The sequence below is a fragment of the Salvelinus alpinus genome, chromosome 24, assembly GCF_045679555.1.
Source record: "Salvelinus alpinus chromosome 24, SLU_Salpinus.1, whole genome shotgun sequence".
Lineage (NCBI taxonomy): Eukaryota > Metazoa > Chordata > Actinopteri > Salmoniformes > Salmonidae > Salvelinus > Salvelinus alpinus.
Window position 1 is genome coordinate 49,017,952 of NC_092109.1, and position 16,256 is coordinate 49,034,207.

A 16,256-nucleotide genomic window follows, 5' to 3' on the forward strand; every position below is an offset into this window, starting at 1 on the left:
GATCATAACCACACAACTATTGACCACACAACAACTGAAACACACAACTACAGACCACAACCACACAACTACTGACCAAAACAACTGACCAGAACCACACAACAACTGACCATTACCACACAACTTCTGACCACAACCACACAACTTTTTTATTTATTTTTATTTCACCTTTATTTAACCAGGTAGGCTAGTTGAGAACAAGTTCTCATTTGCAACTGCGACCTGGCCAAGATAAAGCATAGCAGTGTGAACAGACAACAACACAGAGTTACACATGGAGTAAACAATAAACAAGTCAATAACATGGTAGAAAAAAAGAGAATCTATATACAATGTGTGCAAAAGGCATGAGGAGGTAGGCAATAAATGGAATAATTACAATTTAGCAGATTAACACTGGAGTGATAAATCATCAGATGATCATGTGCAAGTAGAGATACTGGTGTGCAAAAGAGCAGAAAAGTAAATAAATAAAAGCAGTATGAGGGGTGAGGTAGGTAAATTGGGTGGGCTATATACCGATGGACTATGTACAGCTGCAGCAATCGGTTAGCTGCTCGGATAGCAGATGTTTAAAGTTGTTGAGGGAGATAAAAGTCTCCAGAGATTTTTGCAATTCGTTCCAGTCGCAGGCAGCAGAGAACTGGAAGGAAAGGCGTCCAAATGAGGTTTTGGCTTTAGGGATGATCAGTGAGATACACCTGCTGGAGCGCGTGCTACGGGTGGGTGTAGCCATCGTGACCAGTGAACTGAGATAAGGCGGCACTTTACCTAGCATAGCCTTGTAGATGACCTGGAGCCAGTGGGTCTGACGACGAACATGTAGCGAGGGCCAGCCGACTAGGGCATACAGGTCGCAGTGGTGGGTCGTATAAGGTGCTTTAGTAACAAAACGGATGGCCCTGTGATAAACTGCATCCACTTTGCTGAGTAGAGTATTGGAAGCTATTTTGTAGATGACATCGCCGAAGTCGAGGATCGGTAGGATAGTCAGTTTTACTAGGGTAAGTTTGGCGGCGGTGAAGGAGGCTTTGTTGCGAAATAGAAAGCCGACTCTAGATTTGATTTTGGATTGGAGATGTTTGATATGAGTCTGGAAGGAGAGTTTGCAGTCTAGCCAGACACCTAGATACTTATAGATTTCCACATATTCTAGGTCGGAACCGTCCAGGGTGGTGATGCTAGTCGGGCGTGCGGGTGCAGGCAGCGAACGGTTGAAAAGCATGCATTTGGTTTTACTAGCGTTTAAGAGCAGTTGGAGGCCACGGAAGGAGTGTTGTATGGCATTGAAGCTCGTTTGGAGGTTAGATAGCACAGTGTCCAAGGAAGGGCCAGAAGTATACAGAATGGTGTCGTCTGCGTAGAGGTGGATCAGGGAATCGCCCGCAGCAAGAGCAACATCATTGATATATACAGAGAAAAGAGTCGGCCCGAGAATTGAACCCTGAGGTACCCCCATAGAGACTGCCAGAGGACCGGACAGCATGCCCTCCGATTTGACACACTGAACTCTGTCTGCAAAGTAGTTGGTGAACCAGGCAAGGCAGTCATTAGAAAAACCGAGGCTACTGAGTCTGCCGATAAGAATATGGTGATTGACAGAGTCGAAAGCCTTGGCCAGGTCGATGAAGACGGCTGCACAGTACTGTCTTTTATCGATGGCGGTTATGATATCGTTTAGTACCTTGAGCGTGGCTGAGGTGCACCCGTGACCGGCTCGGAAACCAGATTGCACAGCGGAGAAGGTACGGTGGGATTCGAGATGGTCAGTGATCTGTTTGTTGACTTGGCTTTTGAAGACCTTAGATAGGCAGGGCAGGATGGATATAGGTCTGTAACAGTTTGGGTCCAGGGTGTCTCCCCCTTTGAAGAGGGGGATGACCGCGGCAGCTTTCCAATCCTTGGGGATCTCAGATGATACGAAGGAGAGGTTGAACAGGCTGGTAATAGGAGGTGCGACAATGGCGGCGGACAGTTTCAGAAATAAGGGGTCCAGATTGTCAAGCCCAGCTGATTTGTATGGGTCCAGGTTTTCCAGCTCTTTCAGAACATCTGCTATCTGGATTTGGGTAAAGGAGAAGCTGGGGAGGCTTGGGCGAGTAGCAGCGGGGGGGGGCGGGGCTGTTGGCCAAGGTTGGAGTCGCCAGGAGGAAGGCATGGCCAGCCGTTGAGAAATGCTTGTTGAAGTTTTCGATTATCACGGATTTATCGGTGGTGACCGTGTTACCTAGCCTCAGTGCAGTGGGCAACTGGGAGGAGGTGCTCTTGTTCTCCATGGACTTAACAGTATCCCAGAACTTTTTGGAGTTAGAGCTACAGGATGCAAATTTCTGCTTGAAAAAGCTGGCCTTTGCTTTCCTGACTGACTGCGTGTATTGGTTCCTGACTTCCCTGAACAGTTGCATATCGCGGGGGCTCTTCGATGCTATTGCAGTTCGCCACAGGATGTTTTTGTGCTGGTCGAGGGCAGTCAGGTCTGGAGTGAACCAAGGGCTATATCTGTTCTTAGTTCTGCGTTTTTTTGAACGGGGCATGCTTATCTAAGATGGTGAGGAAGTTACTTTTAAAGAATGACCAGGCATCCTCAACTGACGGGATGAGGTCAATATCCTTCCAGGATACCCGGGCCAGGTCAATTAGAAAGGCCTGCTCGCAGAAGTGTTTTAGGGAGCGTTTGACAGTGATGAGGGGTGGTCGTTTGACCGCGGACCCGTAGCGGATACAGGCAATGAGGCAGTGATCGCTGAGATCTTGATTGAAGACAGCAGAGGTGTATTTGGAGGGCAAGTTTGTCAGGATAATGTCTATTAGGGTGCCCATGTTTACGGATTTAGGGTTGTACCTGGTGGGTTCCTTCATGATTTGTGTGAGATTGAGGGCATCTAGCTTAGATTGTAGGACTGCCAGGGTGTTAAGCATGTCCCAGTTTAGGTCACCTAACAGAACAAACTCTGAAGCTAGATGGGGTGCGATCAATTCACAGATGGTGTCCAGGGCACAGCTGGGAGCTAAGGGGGGTCGGTAGCAGGCGGCAACAGTGAGAGACTTATTTCTGGAGAGATACATTTTTAAAATTAGAAGTTCGAACTGTTTGGGCATAGACCTGGAAAGTATGACAGAACTTTGCAGGCTATCTCTGCAGTAGATTGCAACTCCTCCCCCTTTGGCAGTTCTATCTTGACGGAAAGTGTTATAGTTGGGTATGGCAATCTCAGAATTTTTGGTGGCCTTCCTAAGCCAGGATTCAGACACGGCAAGGACATCAGGGTTGGCAGAGTGTGCTAAAGCGGTGAGTAAGACAAACTTAGGGAGGAGGCTTCTAATGTTGACATGCATGAGGCCAAGGCTTTTTCGATCACAGAAGTCAACAAATGAGGGTGCCTGGGGACATGCAGGGCCTGGGTTTACCTCCACATCACCCGAGGAACAGAGGAGTAGTAGGATGAGGGTGCGGCTAAAGGCTATCAAAACTGGTCGCCTAGAGCGTTGGGGACAAGGAATAAAAGTAGCAGATTTATGGGCGTGGTAGAATAGATTCTGTTGGCATAATGTGCAGACAGGGGTATGGTGGGGCACGGGTACAGCGGAGGCAAGCCCAGGCACTGGGTGATGATAAGAGAGGTTGTATCTCTGGACATGCTGGTCTCAATGGGTGAGGTCACCGCATGTGTGGGAGGTGGGACAAAGGAGGTATCAGAGGTACGGAGAGTGGAACTACGGGGTCCATTGCAAACCAAAACAATGATAACTAGCCTGAACAACAGTATACAAGGCATATTGATATTTGAGAGAGACATACAGTAAGGTATAAAGTGATTGCAGGTCTTGATTGGGAGAGCTAGCTAAAACAACAGGTGAGATAACAGCAGCTAGTCAGCTAACACAGCAACAGCAGGTAAAAATGGCGACGACTAGGCAGAGAGGGTCGGATTAACTACACACAGAGCCTGCGTTAAAACACAGAGCCGACAGATAAAACACAAATAAACAGAATGGAGTACCGTGAATTAATGGACAGTCCGGCAGGCATCAGCTATGTAGCCAAGTGATCATAGTGTCCAGGGGGCAGCCGTAGATGGAGCAGGGAAGCCGCCACTACGCTATTACGCGGCGTTTAAAGTTAGTAGCCCGGGGGGTGGTCTGCTCAGACGGAGGGGGTCTGCTCAGACGGAGGCCGGTTGAGGGCACAGCGGATGGGGTATTCGTCTGCAGACCAGACGTGGTCGTGTCGACAGAGAATCCAAGCCGGATGGCGATGGCGAAAGAGGTATTGTAGAATTGTGTTTGCTAACTGGTGCTAGCTTCGTGGCAGTGGCGTTATCTGCAAGCTAGCTGTGAGGATCAGAAGTAGTGGCTCAGGGATTACGGCAGGAATCCGGCATTGTTGTGGAGAGACAGTCCGATGCTGGTAAATTGGTGAGTAATATCCAGGCTAATAACAGGGCTGGTGTCTGTGCAGAAGGTAAAAGCTGCTAGCAGCGGCTAAAAATGACTAAATAGCTTGTAGCTGATTAGCTGGTTAGCTACTGGGGGTTCTTGAATGTGTTCCAAAGTTAAAAAATAATAGCGATTCCGTATCACATTGGGTGAGGTAGGTTACCGGAAGGTATAATCTAATTAAAAATCGAAAAGAGATAGATTTTGTTTTAAAAATATACACGAGAGGACGAAACAAAACACGTCTACACTGCTACGCCATCTTGGCTGCCGCTCTGACCACAACTACTGACCACAACCACACAACTACTGACCACAACCACACAACTTCTGACCAAAGCCACACAACTACTGACCACAACCACACAACTTCTGACAACACAACTACTGACCACACAACTACTGACCACTCAACTGCTGACCACAACTACTGACCACAACACAACTTCTGACCGCAACCACACAACTACTGACCACATCTAGTGACCACAACCACACAACTAGTGACCACAACAATTGACCACTACCACACTACTACTGACCACAACCACACAACTTCTGACCACATCTAGTGACCACTACCACACTACTACTGATAACAACCACACAACTTCTGACCACATCTAGTCACCACTACCACACTACTACTGATAACAACCACACAACTTCTGACAACAACCACAACCACACACCTTCTGACCACACAACAACTGACCACAACCACACGCCTTCTGACCACACAACAACTGACCAGAACCACACACCGTCTGACCACACAACAACTGACCACAACCACACACATTCTGATCACACAACAACTGACCACAACCACACACCTTCTGACCACACAACAACTGACCACAACCACACACCTTCTGATCACACAACAACTGACCACAACCACACAAATTCTGACCAGAGAACTACAGAGTACTCAACTCCTGACCACAACTACTGACCACAACCACACACCAACTGACCACAACCAAACAACTTCTGACCACAACCACACAACTTCTAACCACAACCACATAACTGCTTACCACAATTAGTGACCACAACCACACAACTACTGACCACAACCACACAACTTCTGACCACAACCGCACAACTACTGACCACAACCACACAACTTCTGACATAAACCACACAAATTCTGCCATTAACCACACGACTTCTGACCACATGTAATGACCAATACCATACTACTACTGACAACAACCACACAACTGTTGACCACAACCACACAACTGTTGACCACAACCACACAACTACTGACCACAACCACACAACTGTTGACCACAACCACACAACTTCTGACCACATCTAGTGACCACAACCACACAACTACTGACCACAACCACACAACTGTTGACAGCAACCACACAACTACTGACCACATCTAGTGACCACTACCACACTACTACTGATAACAACCACACAACTTCTGACCACATCTAGTGACCACTACCACACTACTACTGATAACAACCACACAACTTCTGACAACAACCACACTTCTACTGACCACAACTTCTGACCACAACCACACAACTACTGACCACAACCACAGAACTGTTGACAGCAACCACACAACTACTGACCACAACCACACAACTTCTGACCACATCTAGTGACCACTACCACACTACTATTGATATCAACCACACTACTGCTGACCACAACCACACTACTGCTGACCACAACCAAATAACTACTGACCACAAAAAAAAAAATCTGAACACACAACTGACCACAACCACACACATTCTGACCACAATAAGACAACTACTGACCACACCCACACAACAACTGACCACAACCACAAAACTACTGACCACAAACACACCATTTCTGACCGGAGAAATACAGAGTACTCAACTCCTGACCACAACTACTGACCACAACCACAGAACTGTTGACAGCAACCACACAACTACTGACCACAACCACACAACTTCTGACCACATCTAGTGACCACTACCACACAACTACTGACCACAACCACACAACTTCTGACCACATCTAGTGACCACTACCACACAACTACTGACCACAACCACACAACTTCTGAACCACATCTAGTGACCACTACCACACAACTACTGACCACAACCACAAAACTTCTGAACACATCTAGTGACCACTACCACACTACTACTGATAACAACCACACAACTAGTGACCACAACCACACAACTACTGACCACATCTAGTGACCACTACCACACAACTACTGATAACAACCACACAACTAGTGACCAAAACCACGCAACTGCTGACCACAACTTCTGACCACAACCACAGAACTGTTGACAGCAACCACACAACTACTGACCACAACCACACAACTTCTGACCACATCTAGTGACCACTACCACACAACTACTGATAACAACCACACAACTAGTGACCAAAACCACTCAACTGCTGACCACAACTTCTGACCACAACCAAGTAACTACTGACCACAGCTACACACCTTCTGACCACACAACTGACCACAACCACATAACTTCTGACCACAACCACACAACTGCATATAACAGCTAGTGACCACATCCACACAACTACTGACCACAGCCACACAACTTCTGACAACATAACTACTGAGCACTCATCTACTGACCACCTATGGACCACTCAACTGCTGACAACAACTACTGACCACAACCACACAACTTCTGACCACAACCACAGAGAAACGTCTGACAGCAAAGGTGGAGAGCTGATGGATGTGACCACATCTTGTGACCATAACCACATAACTACTAACCACAACCACAAAAGGTCTGACCACATATCTTACTACTGACCATATCCACAAAATTTTTGACCACAACCACATACCTACTGACCACAACTACTGAACCACACAACTACTGACCACTATTGACTATAGATGGGAATTGTACATGATTTCACTATTCAAATAATATAATTAGTACAACTTTTTAAACTTCTTTCACTACTACAAAAATACGTTAGCATGCCCCACTTCACTATTAAAGTTACAATATAGTTCTTAAATGGTAAAAAGCTGATTTTGTCACATTACAGATGTGTGAGTCTAAAATCACACTTGGGTTTTTAGCCTGCTGGGTTGCAATAGTGCCAGAGAATTTGACTGACTGTCTAGGCCAGGCTATTGTGCAATAGTGCCAGAGAATCAGTTTATCTCTATGGGCCACAGATTTGTCTTTGTTTAGCAAAAGGTAGTTTTCTGAAAACATTTTAGTGATACTTTCTGCTGCTTTTCTCTCTCCTCTCCATATGGTCTCGCCTCACACACACAAACACACATACACACACACACAAACTCACACACAATAACAACACAGTCAACACAGTGTTGCGCTGTATATTGTCACCCTGTCCCCCAGACCCTCCAGATGGTTCCCCCTCCTGCTCTGTTCTGCCAGCAATGAACTACTCCTCCCTCAACCTGACCTGTTCATGGCCGGGGGGCCTGCCCCCCCCTTCACTACGCTGGACCACAAACCTTCTGGCACAGGTACAGGTACACACACACACGCACACATGTATACACACGCACACACGCAGAAAGGCTCCTAACAAATACAATTCTTGTTGTTCTGGTTGTTATTGCACCAGGGAGGGGCGTGGCTTGGGGGTGAAGGGGCGTGGCCAGCCAACAATGTCTCCGTACTGCAGTCTGGATCCCAGACCTCCAACAACTCTCTGTTCACCTGCCTGGGGATGCACCCTGCTCTCAACACCTCCACACAATGCACTGCACGGGCCTGTAAGTCTCACACACACACATACACGCACACACAGACATAAAATTGGCACAGGCATCACACAAACACAACGCTGCCCCAAACTTGCCCCTTCTCTCTCTCTCTCTCTCTCTCTCTCTCTCTCTCTATATCTTTGTATACACTTCTTGTTGCTCTGTATCTCTGTATCTCTCTGTATCTTCTCTCTCTCTCTGTGTGTGTGCTGCTCTCTCTCTCTCTGTGTGTGTGCTGCTCTCTCTCTCTCTCTGTGTGTGTGCTGCTCTCTCTCTCTCTCTCTCTCTGTGTGTGTGCTGCTCTCTCTCTCTCTCTCTCTGTGTGTGTGCTGCTCTCTCTCTCTCTCTCTCTCTGTGTCTGTGCTGCTCTCTCTCTCTCTCTCTCTCTCTCTGTGTGTGCTGCTCTCTCTCTCTCTCTCTGTGTGTGTGCTGCTCTCTCTCTCTCTCTCTCTGTGTGTGCTGCTCTCTCTCTCTCTCTCTGTGTGTGTGCTGCTCTCTCTCTCTCTCTCTGTGTGTGTGCTGCTCTCTCTCTCTCTGTGTGTGTGCTGCTCTCTCTCTCTCTCTCTCTCTGTGTGTGCTGCTCTCTCTCTCTCTCTGTGTGTGTTGCTCTCTCTCTCTCTCTCTCTCTGTGTGTGCTGCTCTCTCTCTCTCTGTGTGTGTGCTGCTCTCTCTCTCTCTCTCTCTGTGTGTGCTGCTCTCTCTCTCTCTCTCTGTGTGTGTGCTGCTCTCTCTCTCTCTCTCTGTGTGTGCTGCTCTCTCTCTCTCTGTGTGTGTGCTGCTCTCTCTCTCTCTCTCTCTGTGTGTGCTGCTCTCTCTCTCTCTCTGTGTGTGCTGCTCTCTCTCTCTCTCTCTCTCTGTGTGTGCTGCTCTCTCTCTCTCTCTGTGTGTGCTGCTCTCTCTCTCTCTCTCTCTCTGTGTGTGCTGCTCTCTCTCTCTCTCTGTGTGTGTGCTGCTCTCTCTCTCTCTCTCTCTGTGTGTGCTGCTCTCTCTCTCTCTCCCTCTCTGTGTGTGCTGCTCTCTCTCTCTCTCTCTCTCTCTCATTGTGTGCTGCTCTCTCTCTCTCTGTGTGTGCTGCTCTCTCTCTCTCTCTGTGTGTGCTGCTCTCTCTCTCTCTCTCTCTCTCTGTGTGTGCTGCTCTCGCTCTCTCTCTGTGTGTCCTGCTCTCTCTCTCTCTCTGTGTGTGTGCTGCTCTCTCTCTCTCTCTGTGTGTGCTGCTCTCTCTCTCTCTGTGTGTGCTGCTCTCTCTCTCTCTCTCTCTCTGTGTGTGCTGCTCTCTCTCTCTCTCTCTCTATCTCTCTGTGTGCTGCTCTCTCTCTCTCTATCTCTCTGTGTGCTGCTCTCTCTCTCTCTCTGTGTGTGTGCTGCTCTCTCTCTCTCTCTCTCTGTGTGTGTTGCTCTCTCTCTCTCTCTCTGTGTGTGCTGCTCTCTCTCTCTCTGTGTGTGTGCTGCTCTCTCTCTCTCTCTCTGTGTGTGCTGCTCTCTCTCTCTCTCTCTCTGTGTGTGCTGCTCTCTCTCTCTCTCTCTCTGTGTGTGCTGCTCTCTCTCTCTCTCTCTCTCTCTGTGTGTGTTGCTCTCTCTCTCTCTCTCTGTGTGTGCTGCTCTCTCTCTCTCTCTGTGTGTGTGTTGTTCTCTCTCTCTCTCTCTGTGTGTGTGTTGCTCTCTCTCTCTCTCTTTGTGTGTGTTGCTCTCTCTCTCTCTCTCTCTCTGTGTGTGCTGCTCTCTCTCTCTCTCTCTGTGTGTGCTGCTCTCTCTCTCTCTCTCTCTCTCTGTGTGTGCTGCTCTCTCTCTCTCTCTCTCTCTCTCTGTGTGTGTGCTCTCTCTCTCTCTCTCTCTCTGTGTGTGCTGCTCTCTCTCTCTCTCTCTCTCTCTCTCTCTCTCTCTCTCTCTCTCTCTCTCTCTCTCTCTCTCTCTCTCTCTCTCTCTCTCTCTCTCTCTCTCTCTCTCTCTCTCTCTCTCTCTCTCTCTCTCTCTCTCTCTCTCTCTCTCTCTCTCTCTCTCTCTCTCTCTCTCTCTCTCTGCATGCTGGGAGTGTTTGGTGCATGCTGGGAATTGTATGATCGAGGGAGTGCGTGTGTAGAGTTAGATATTCAGAACTTTCTTTCGGTTTTCTCTTTCTTGGTGGCATTCTTTGTTTTGTTCTGTGCATGATTAAAATGATTATAATTTTTTTGGTGTGGTAGAATTAAGTATTTTGTTTTTTTCGTATCGAAATTACCTTGATTTTGGCGGGGATGGCAGCCCGAATGGGGATGCCGTCCCTGTCACTTCGGCATGGCTTTAGTTGTGTTACTGAAGCTACTGTCACTGTGGAGGAGTTTCTGGTTGCCATAGGATAGAAGGTAGGATATGAGAATGTTGCTTATGCGTCACGGATGAATAAATCGGCGGTGGTATTTCTTAAAAAAGAGCGCCTTGTAGATCGTATGGTTGAGCATGGCGTACTTCTTAAAGGAATGTTTATTCAAGTTACGCCGCTTTTTTCTCCGTCAACAAGGGTAACGATTTCAAATGTACCACCGTTTATTCCAAATGAGCTATTGGAGCGCGAGTTATTGCGCTTTGGGAAGATTGCAAGTTCAATTAAGGTTGTCCCGTTGGGTTGCAAACACCCGGCGTTGAAACAGGTTATGTCGTTTCGGCGACAGGTGTTTATGTTTTTGGACTCACCGGAGCAGACTTTAGAGTTATCTTTTAAAGTGAAGTATGACAATAGACTGTATATGGTTTATGCTAGTACGGGTAGTCAACGGTGTTTTGAGTGTGGGGATGTTGGCCATAAGCGACATGCTTGCCCGAAAAGGGAGAAGGCAGAGGGAGGGGCGCAGGTGGTCATCGTAACGCCTGGGCCCACTGATGTAGGGAGAGGTGGGCCGACAGTGGTTGAGCAGCCACAAGCACCTGTTGCTGAGGAACAAGTTATCCGTGTTGAGGGCACGGGTTTGCAACTTGTATTAGAGGGAAACGTTATGCAGCAGAAAAATATTGTTGTAGAAGGTAAGGATGGATCTGAAGAGCCAGTGGTGAGGAGATGCCCAGTACGAGTACTGGGGCACAGGAGGGGGTTCATGTGGAGCTAGGCTCCCAGGTAGTGGAGGAGATGCCCACTACGAGTAATGGAGTACAGGAGGGGGTTCATGTGGAGCTAGGCTCCCAGGTAGTGGAGGAGATGCCCACTACGAGTAATGGGGTACAGGAGGGGGTTCATGTGGAGCTAGGCTCTCAGGTAGTGGAGGAGATGCCCACCACGAGTAATGGGGTTCAGGTGGGGCTAGTCTCCCAGGTAGTGGAGGAGATGCCTGGTACGAGTGATGGGGTGCAAATGGGGAGTGTTGAAAGGGATGTGGTAGAGGGGAGTCAGTGGTCTGTGGCCTCAGCTGAGGAGGATCAGGAGAAGGAAATGGACATCTCTTTTGATATGATAGCAGCTGGTGAGGACTCAATTTATGATCTAGAGGAGGTAAATGGTTTTCTGGATCAGACTTTTGGGAAATCTGTCAAATTGGCAGAATATTTTGATGTTGATAAGTTTGTGAGGTCAGCTGTGATGTTACAGAAGACAGTGGGGTGAGACCAGTTGAGTGAGAAGAAGCGGTTTCGCTTGAGGAAATGTGTTACTGCTGTTACAGCAGCAAAAGGTGGTGGGAAACGTGGTCGGGTTAATAAGAAAAAAATTAAATAATGATGATGATCATGCTTCATAGGGTGTCTTTTTTCTCTTTGGTTTCTTTGTGGTATCTTCTGCTTTTCCTTTCTTTTTTCTATATGGAGGTACTAAGGGTAGGTTCTCTCAATATTAATGGGGGAAGGGACAGGAATAAGAGGGCTTGGGTATTAGAAGTAATTAAACAGAAAAGGCTTATTGTAGTTTTCCTACAGGAGACACATAGTGATGAGGAAAATGAGGTTGACTGGGGTATGTGGTGGGAGGGGCAGCATGTACTCAGTCATGGTACTAATTTCAGTGCTGGGGTGGCCATCTTGTTTTCCTCAGGTTTAGGGGTGACTGTGATATCTACAACAGAGATTGTCAAGGGTCGGGTTTTATTGGTCAAGGTGGATGTTATGGGGTTTTTGTTTGTGTTTTTGAATGTTTATGCTCCTAATGAGGGTACAGAGAGTCTTGTTGTGTTTGATCAAATAAAAGAAACCTTAAGACAGTGTGACCAAGAGGGGTGTATGGTTTTAGGGGGGGACTGGAACTGTACAGTGGATTTTACTGTTGATCGCACCGCTGAAGAACCTCACCTGCGGTCAGCCACTTTCCTGTCTGGCCTATTAACTGAGTTTGAGCTTTCTGATGTGTGGAGAGTAAGGAATGCAAAAGTTAGGCAGTACACATGGATAAAGGTTAATGAAGGTCGTGTCAGTGCAGCAAGGTTAGACAGGTTGTACGTATCTGATCAATACTGTAGTAGGGTTGGAAGGTGAGCCATTACTCCTGTGGGTTTCTCTGATCATCATATTGTTACTGTTGATATTCACTTGTTCTGTCCACGAAGGTCATCACCTTACTGGTATTTTAATGTTAAATTGTTACATGATGTCAAGTTTTGTGAAAGGTTTTTGTTGTTTTGTGAAAAATGGAGGGTTAAAAAAGGGAAATTTGAGTCCTTGAGACAATGGTGGGATGTTGGGAAGGCCCAAATACGATTATGTTGTCAACAGTATACTGCTCTGTCTCAAATTGAAGTTAAAGAGACTATCAAGGCCCTTGAACAGGACATAAAATCAATTGAATTGAAGCTGCTCACTCAGAACGACCCTGGACTAGTCATGAACTTACAGGACAAGAGACATGAACTGAGGTCGTTTCTGCATGAAAGAGTGAAAGGTGCCTTGATTAGGTCTCGTTTCGCTTCCCTCAAGGATATGGATGCTCCTAGTGCTTTTTTTTTTAACCTTGGACAGTCGACTTTACAACGTAAACAGATGGTCTGCCTTCGTCTCCCTGATGGGAAGGTGACCACGGATGACAGTGAAATGCGTCAACATGCCGTGGATTTCTACTCTGCCCTCTATAAGGCGGAGGATTGTGACTCTCTGTGTACTGAACAGTTGTTACACGGTCTTCCTCAATTGGGACCTGAACAGAGAGTCGCATTGGACTCTGACATTACACTGCAAGAGCTGTCCACAGCAGTTATGCAGTTCTCAGCAGGCCAAGCCCCTGGCATTGATGGTTTACCATCTGAGTTCTATAAGCACTTTTGGGGGTCTATTGGGGAGGATTTTTATGAAGTGGTGTGTGAATCTTTTCATGAGGGTTCTCTTCCTGTATCCTGTCAATGTGCGGTGCTTTCACTGTTGCCAAAAAAGGGGGATTTGGCTCTCATAAAAAATTGGAGACCTGTTGCTTTGCTGTGCGCAGAATACAAAATTGTTTCTAAATGTCTCTCAAACAGGTTGAAAGAGTATCTGGGATTGTTGGTCCACAAGGACCAGTCCTACTGTGTACCTGATCGCTCAATTGTTGACAACTTGTTTTTGATAAGAGATGTTTTAGACATTTGTAAACTGTCTGATGTAAATGTGGGTTTACTTTCTTTGGATCAGGAGAAGGCTTTTGACCGTGTGGACCACCAGTACTTGTTTAAAACGATTAAAGCCTTTGGGTTTGGGGATGTTTTTTTGTCTTGGATGAATTTACTGTATGCTGGGGCCTCGTGTATGGTGAAGGTGGGGGGTGGTTTGAGTTGCCCCATCCCTGTCCAAAGGGGCATCAGGCAGGGATGCCCAATTTCAGGGCAGTTATATAGTCAGGCGATTGAACCAATGCTTTGTTTTTTAAGAGCGAAGCTTACTAGTTTCTCTGTGCCAGGTGTAATGAAGGGTCCCACGATAGTACTGTCTGCGTATGCAGATGACGTGACAGTTTTTATTACAGGGGCTGAGGATGTTAAGGTTCTCTCAAACGCTTTAAAGGTGTATGAGGGTGCCTCCTCAGCTAGAGTCAAATGGGGAAAGAGTGAAGCGCTGTGGGCAGGTCAGCTTCAGACGGGGTCCGCTCCACGGTTACCAGGGGGGCTTCAGTGGGGCAGAGATGGGATGAAGACATTGGGTGTTTTTCTAGGCTCTGATGTAATTCAGGAAAAGAACTGGGAGGGTGTAGTGGAGAAAGTGTGTGCCAGACTGTCAAGATGGAAATGGGTGCTACCCCAGTTGTCATATAGGGGAAGGGTACTGGTAATTAATAATCTTGCTGCCTCTACCCTGTGGCACAGACTAATGATTTTGCAGCCACCAAAGGGTCTGATACACGAGCTTCAGAGGACCCTTGTCAATTTCTTCTGGTCTGGACAACACTGGATCAAAGCTGCAGCCCTGTACCTGCCACTGCACGAGGGGGGGGCAAGGCCTGGTGGACATTTCCTCTAGGATCATGGCTTTCCGGCTTCAAGCAGCCCAGAGACTGTTGTACAGTGACGGTTCTAGCTGGGTCGACACAGCCTACACACTGATGAGTAGAGCGGGCTGTTTGGGCTTAGACAAGCACCTTTTCCTCTTAAAGCTGGAACGGAGTGAGTTGCATGGCCTGACTCCATTTTATGAGTCTGTTATGCAGGCTTGGAGGGTTCTTGTCAAGTCCCGTAAGGCCTGCACGCCACCAGGGATGTGGCTTTTTGAAGAGCCTCTTTTTTATAACACTGCCATCCAGTCCAGTGCTCTGGGTTCAGCCAGCCTGCGTTCATGCCTTTTAGGTGTGGGGTGCACCAAGCTGGGTCATCTGATGCAGAGCAGGAGCAGATCGTTGGAGGAGCTGGGAGAAAGAGCGGGGATCCGATCATCTCGCCTACTGAGGAAGGTCGTCGCTGAGGTCTGTGACTCCTTGCCAGTGCTTCATCGTCAGTATGTGACTGACACTTCCAATTCTGATCGGTGGAAGGAGGGTCTGGATTATGTGTTCCCTGCACTGATTGTTAGTGCTGCGGTGGGGGCATTCAAGGAGGACGTGGGGATGCTGCTTTCCTTCGATACCCCGGAGCTGGGGTAGTTCAAGGAGGTGGGAAAGAAGGCCATGTACAGAATATGTGTAAAGGTGTCCCATGCCTCTTCCCTGGAAGGGGTAAAATTGACGAGGTGGGCGGGTGTGCTTGGTCCAGGTGCTTCCCCAAAAGGCTGTTGGCGATCATTATACAAACTGCCGATTGATAAGAGGACAGCTGACCTCCAATGGAGGATAATACATGGAGCTATAGCCACCAACATGCATCTGGTACACCTGGACCCTACTGTTGGGGAAGGGTGTCCATTCTGTGCAGAGTCTGAAACTCTGGCACACCTGTTTTTACTGTGTCCCAGGTTGGTCGGGATGATTGACCTGATCACTGACTGGTTCTCAACGTTGGGAGAGGTTTTCTCTTCCCAACTGTATATATTTGGGCCAAAGTACAGGTTCAGTCAAAAGGGTGTAGTTGTGTTGCTTAATTTTGTGTTAGGGCCAGCAAAATTTGCGATATGGAAGATCCGAAAGAACAGTATTCGGGGACAGGGGTCTGTGGATGTGGTGGGAATGCTGGAGGGAATGTTGGCAGCGAGACTAAGGGTTGAGTTTGCCTATTATAAACTTGTCAACAATATTGATCTGTTTTTGAGTATATGGGGTATTCAGAGGCTGTTGTGTTTAGTTACTGTGGAGGAGGAGTTGGAGTTGTGTCAGGTTTTGGCCAGGACTGTTTAGGTTTTGTTCACTAGATGTCCCCCTTGCACCTTTTTTGTACCTTTTGTTTTTCTTGCTCCAATTATTGTTTGCACCTGTAAGTCATTCCCTTGTTAGTATTTAAACCCTGTGTGTTCCTTAGTTCCTTGCTCAGTGTTTGTAAGTTAGCACCCAGCCCCTGCCCAAGCCTTGTTTTATATAGACTTTTCTCTTGTTGGATTTTCCAGAGGTTCTCTGGTTTTGTTCTTGTTTATTATTTGAGTAGTCTTTTGAGGTTTGTTTTTCCCTGCTGTTTTTTACCACTTTGTGGATTTTTCGTTGTATTTTGGAGGATATCCATTTTTCATTAAACCACCATCTCTAGTACTGCTGTGTCTGCCTCATCTTCTGGGTTCTGCCAATTAT

The 16,256-nt window shown here is 47.3% G+C and overlaps 1 protein-coding gene across 1 annotated transcript in view; it reads left to right on the forward strand.

The window, feature by feature from the left end:
- Positions 1-16,256, forward strand: part of LOC139551924 (V-set and immunoglobulin domain-containing protein 10-like 2) — a 170,543-nt gene that overhangs the window by 103,482 nt on the left and 50,805 nt on the right. The window contains exons 7-8 of the mRNA XM_071363262.1: positions 7,821-7,951; positions 8,053-8,203. Coding sequence (XP_071219363.1) covers positions 7,821-7,951; positions 8,053-8,203 — 282 coding nt within the window. The remainder of the gene's footprint in view (positions 1-7,820; positions 7,952-8,052; positions 8,204-16,256) is intronic.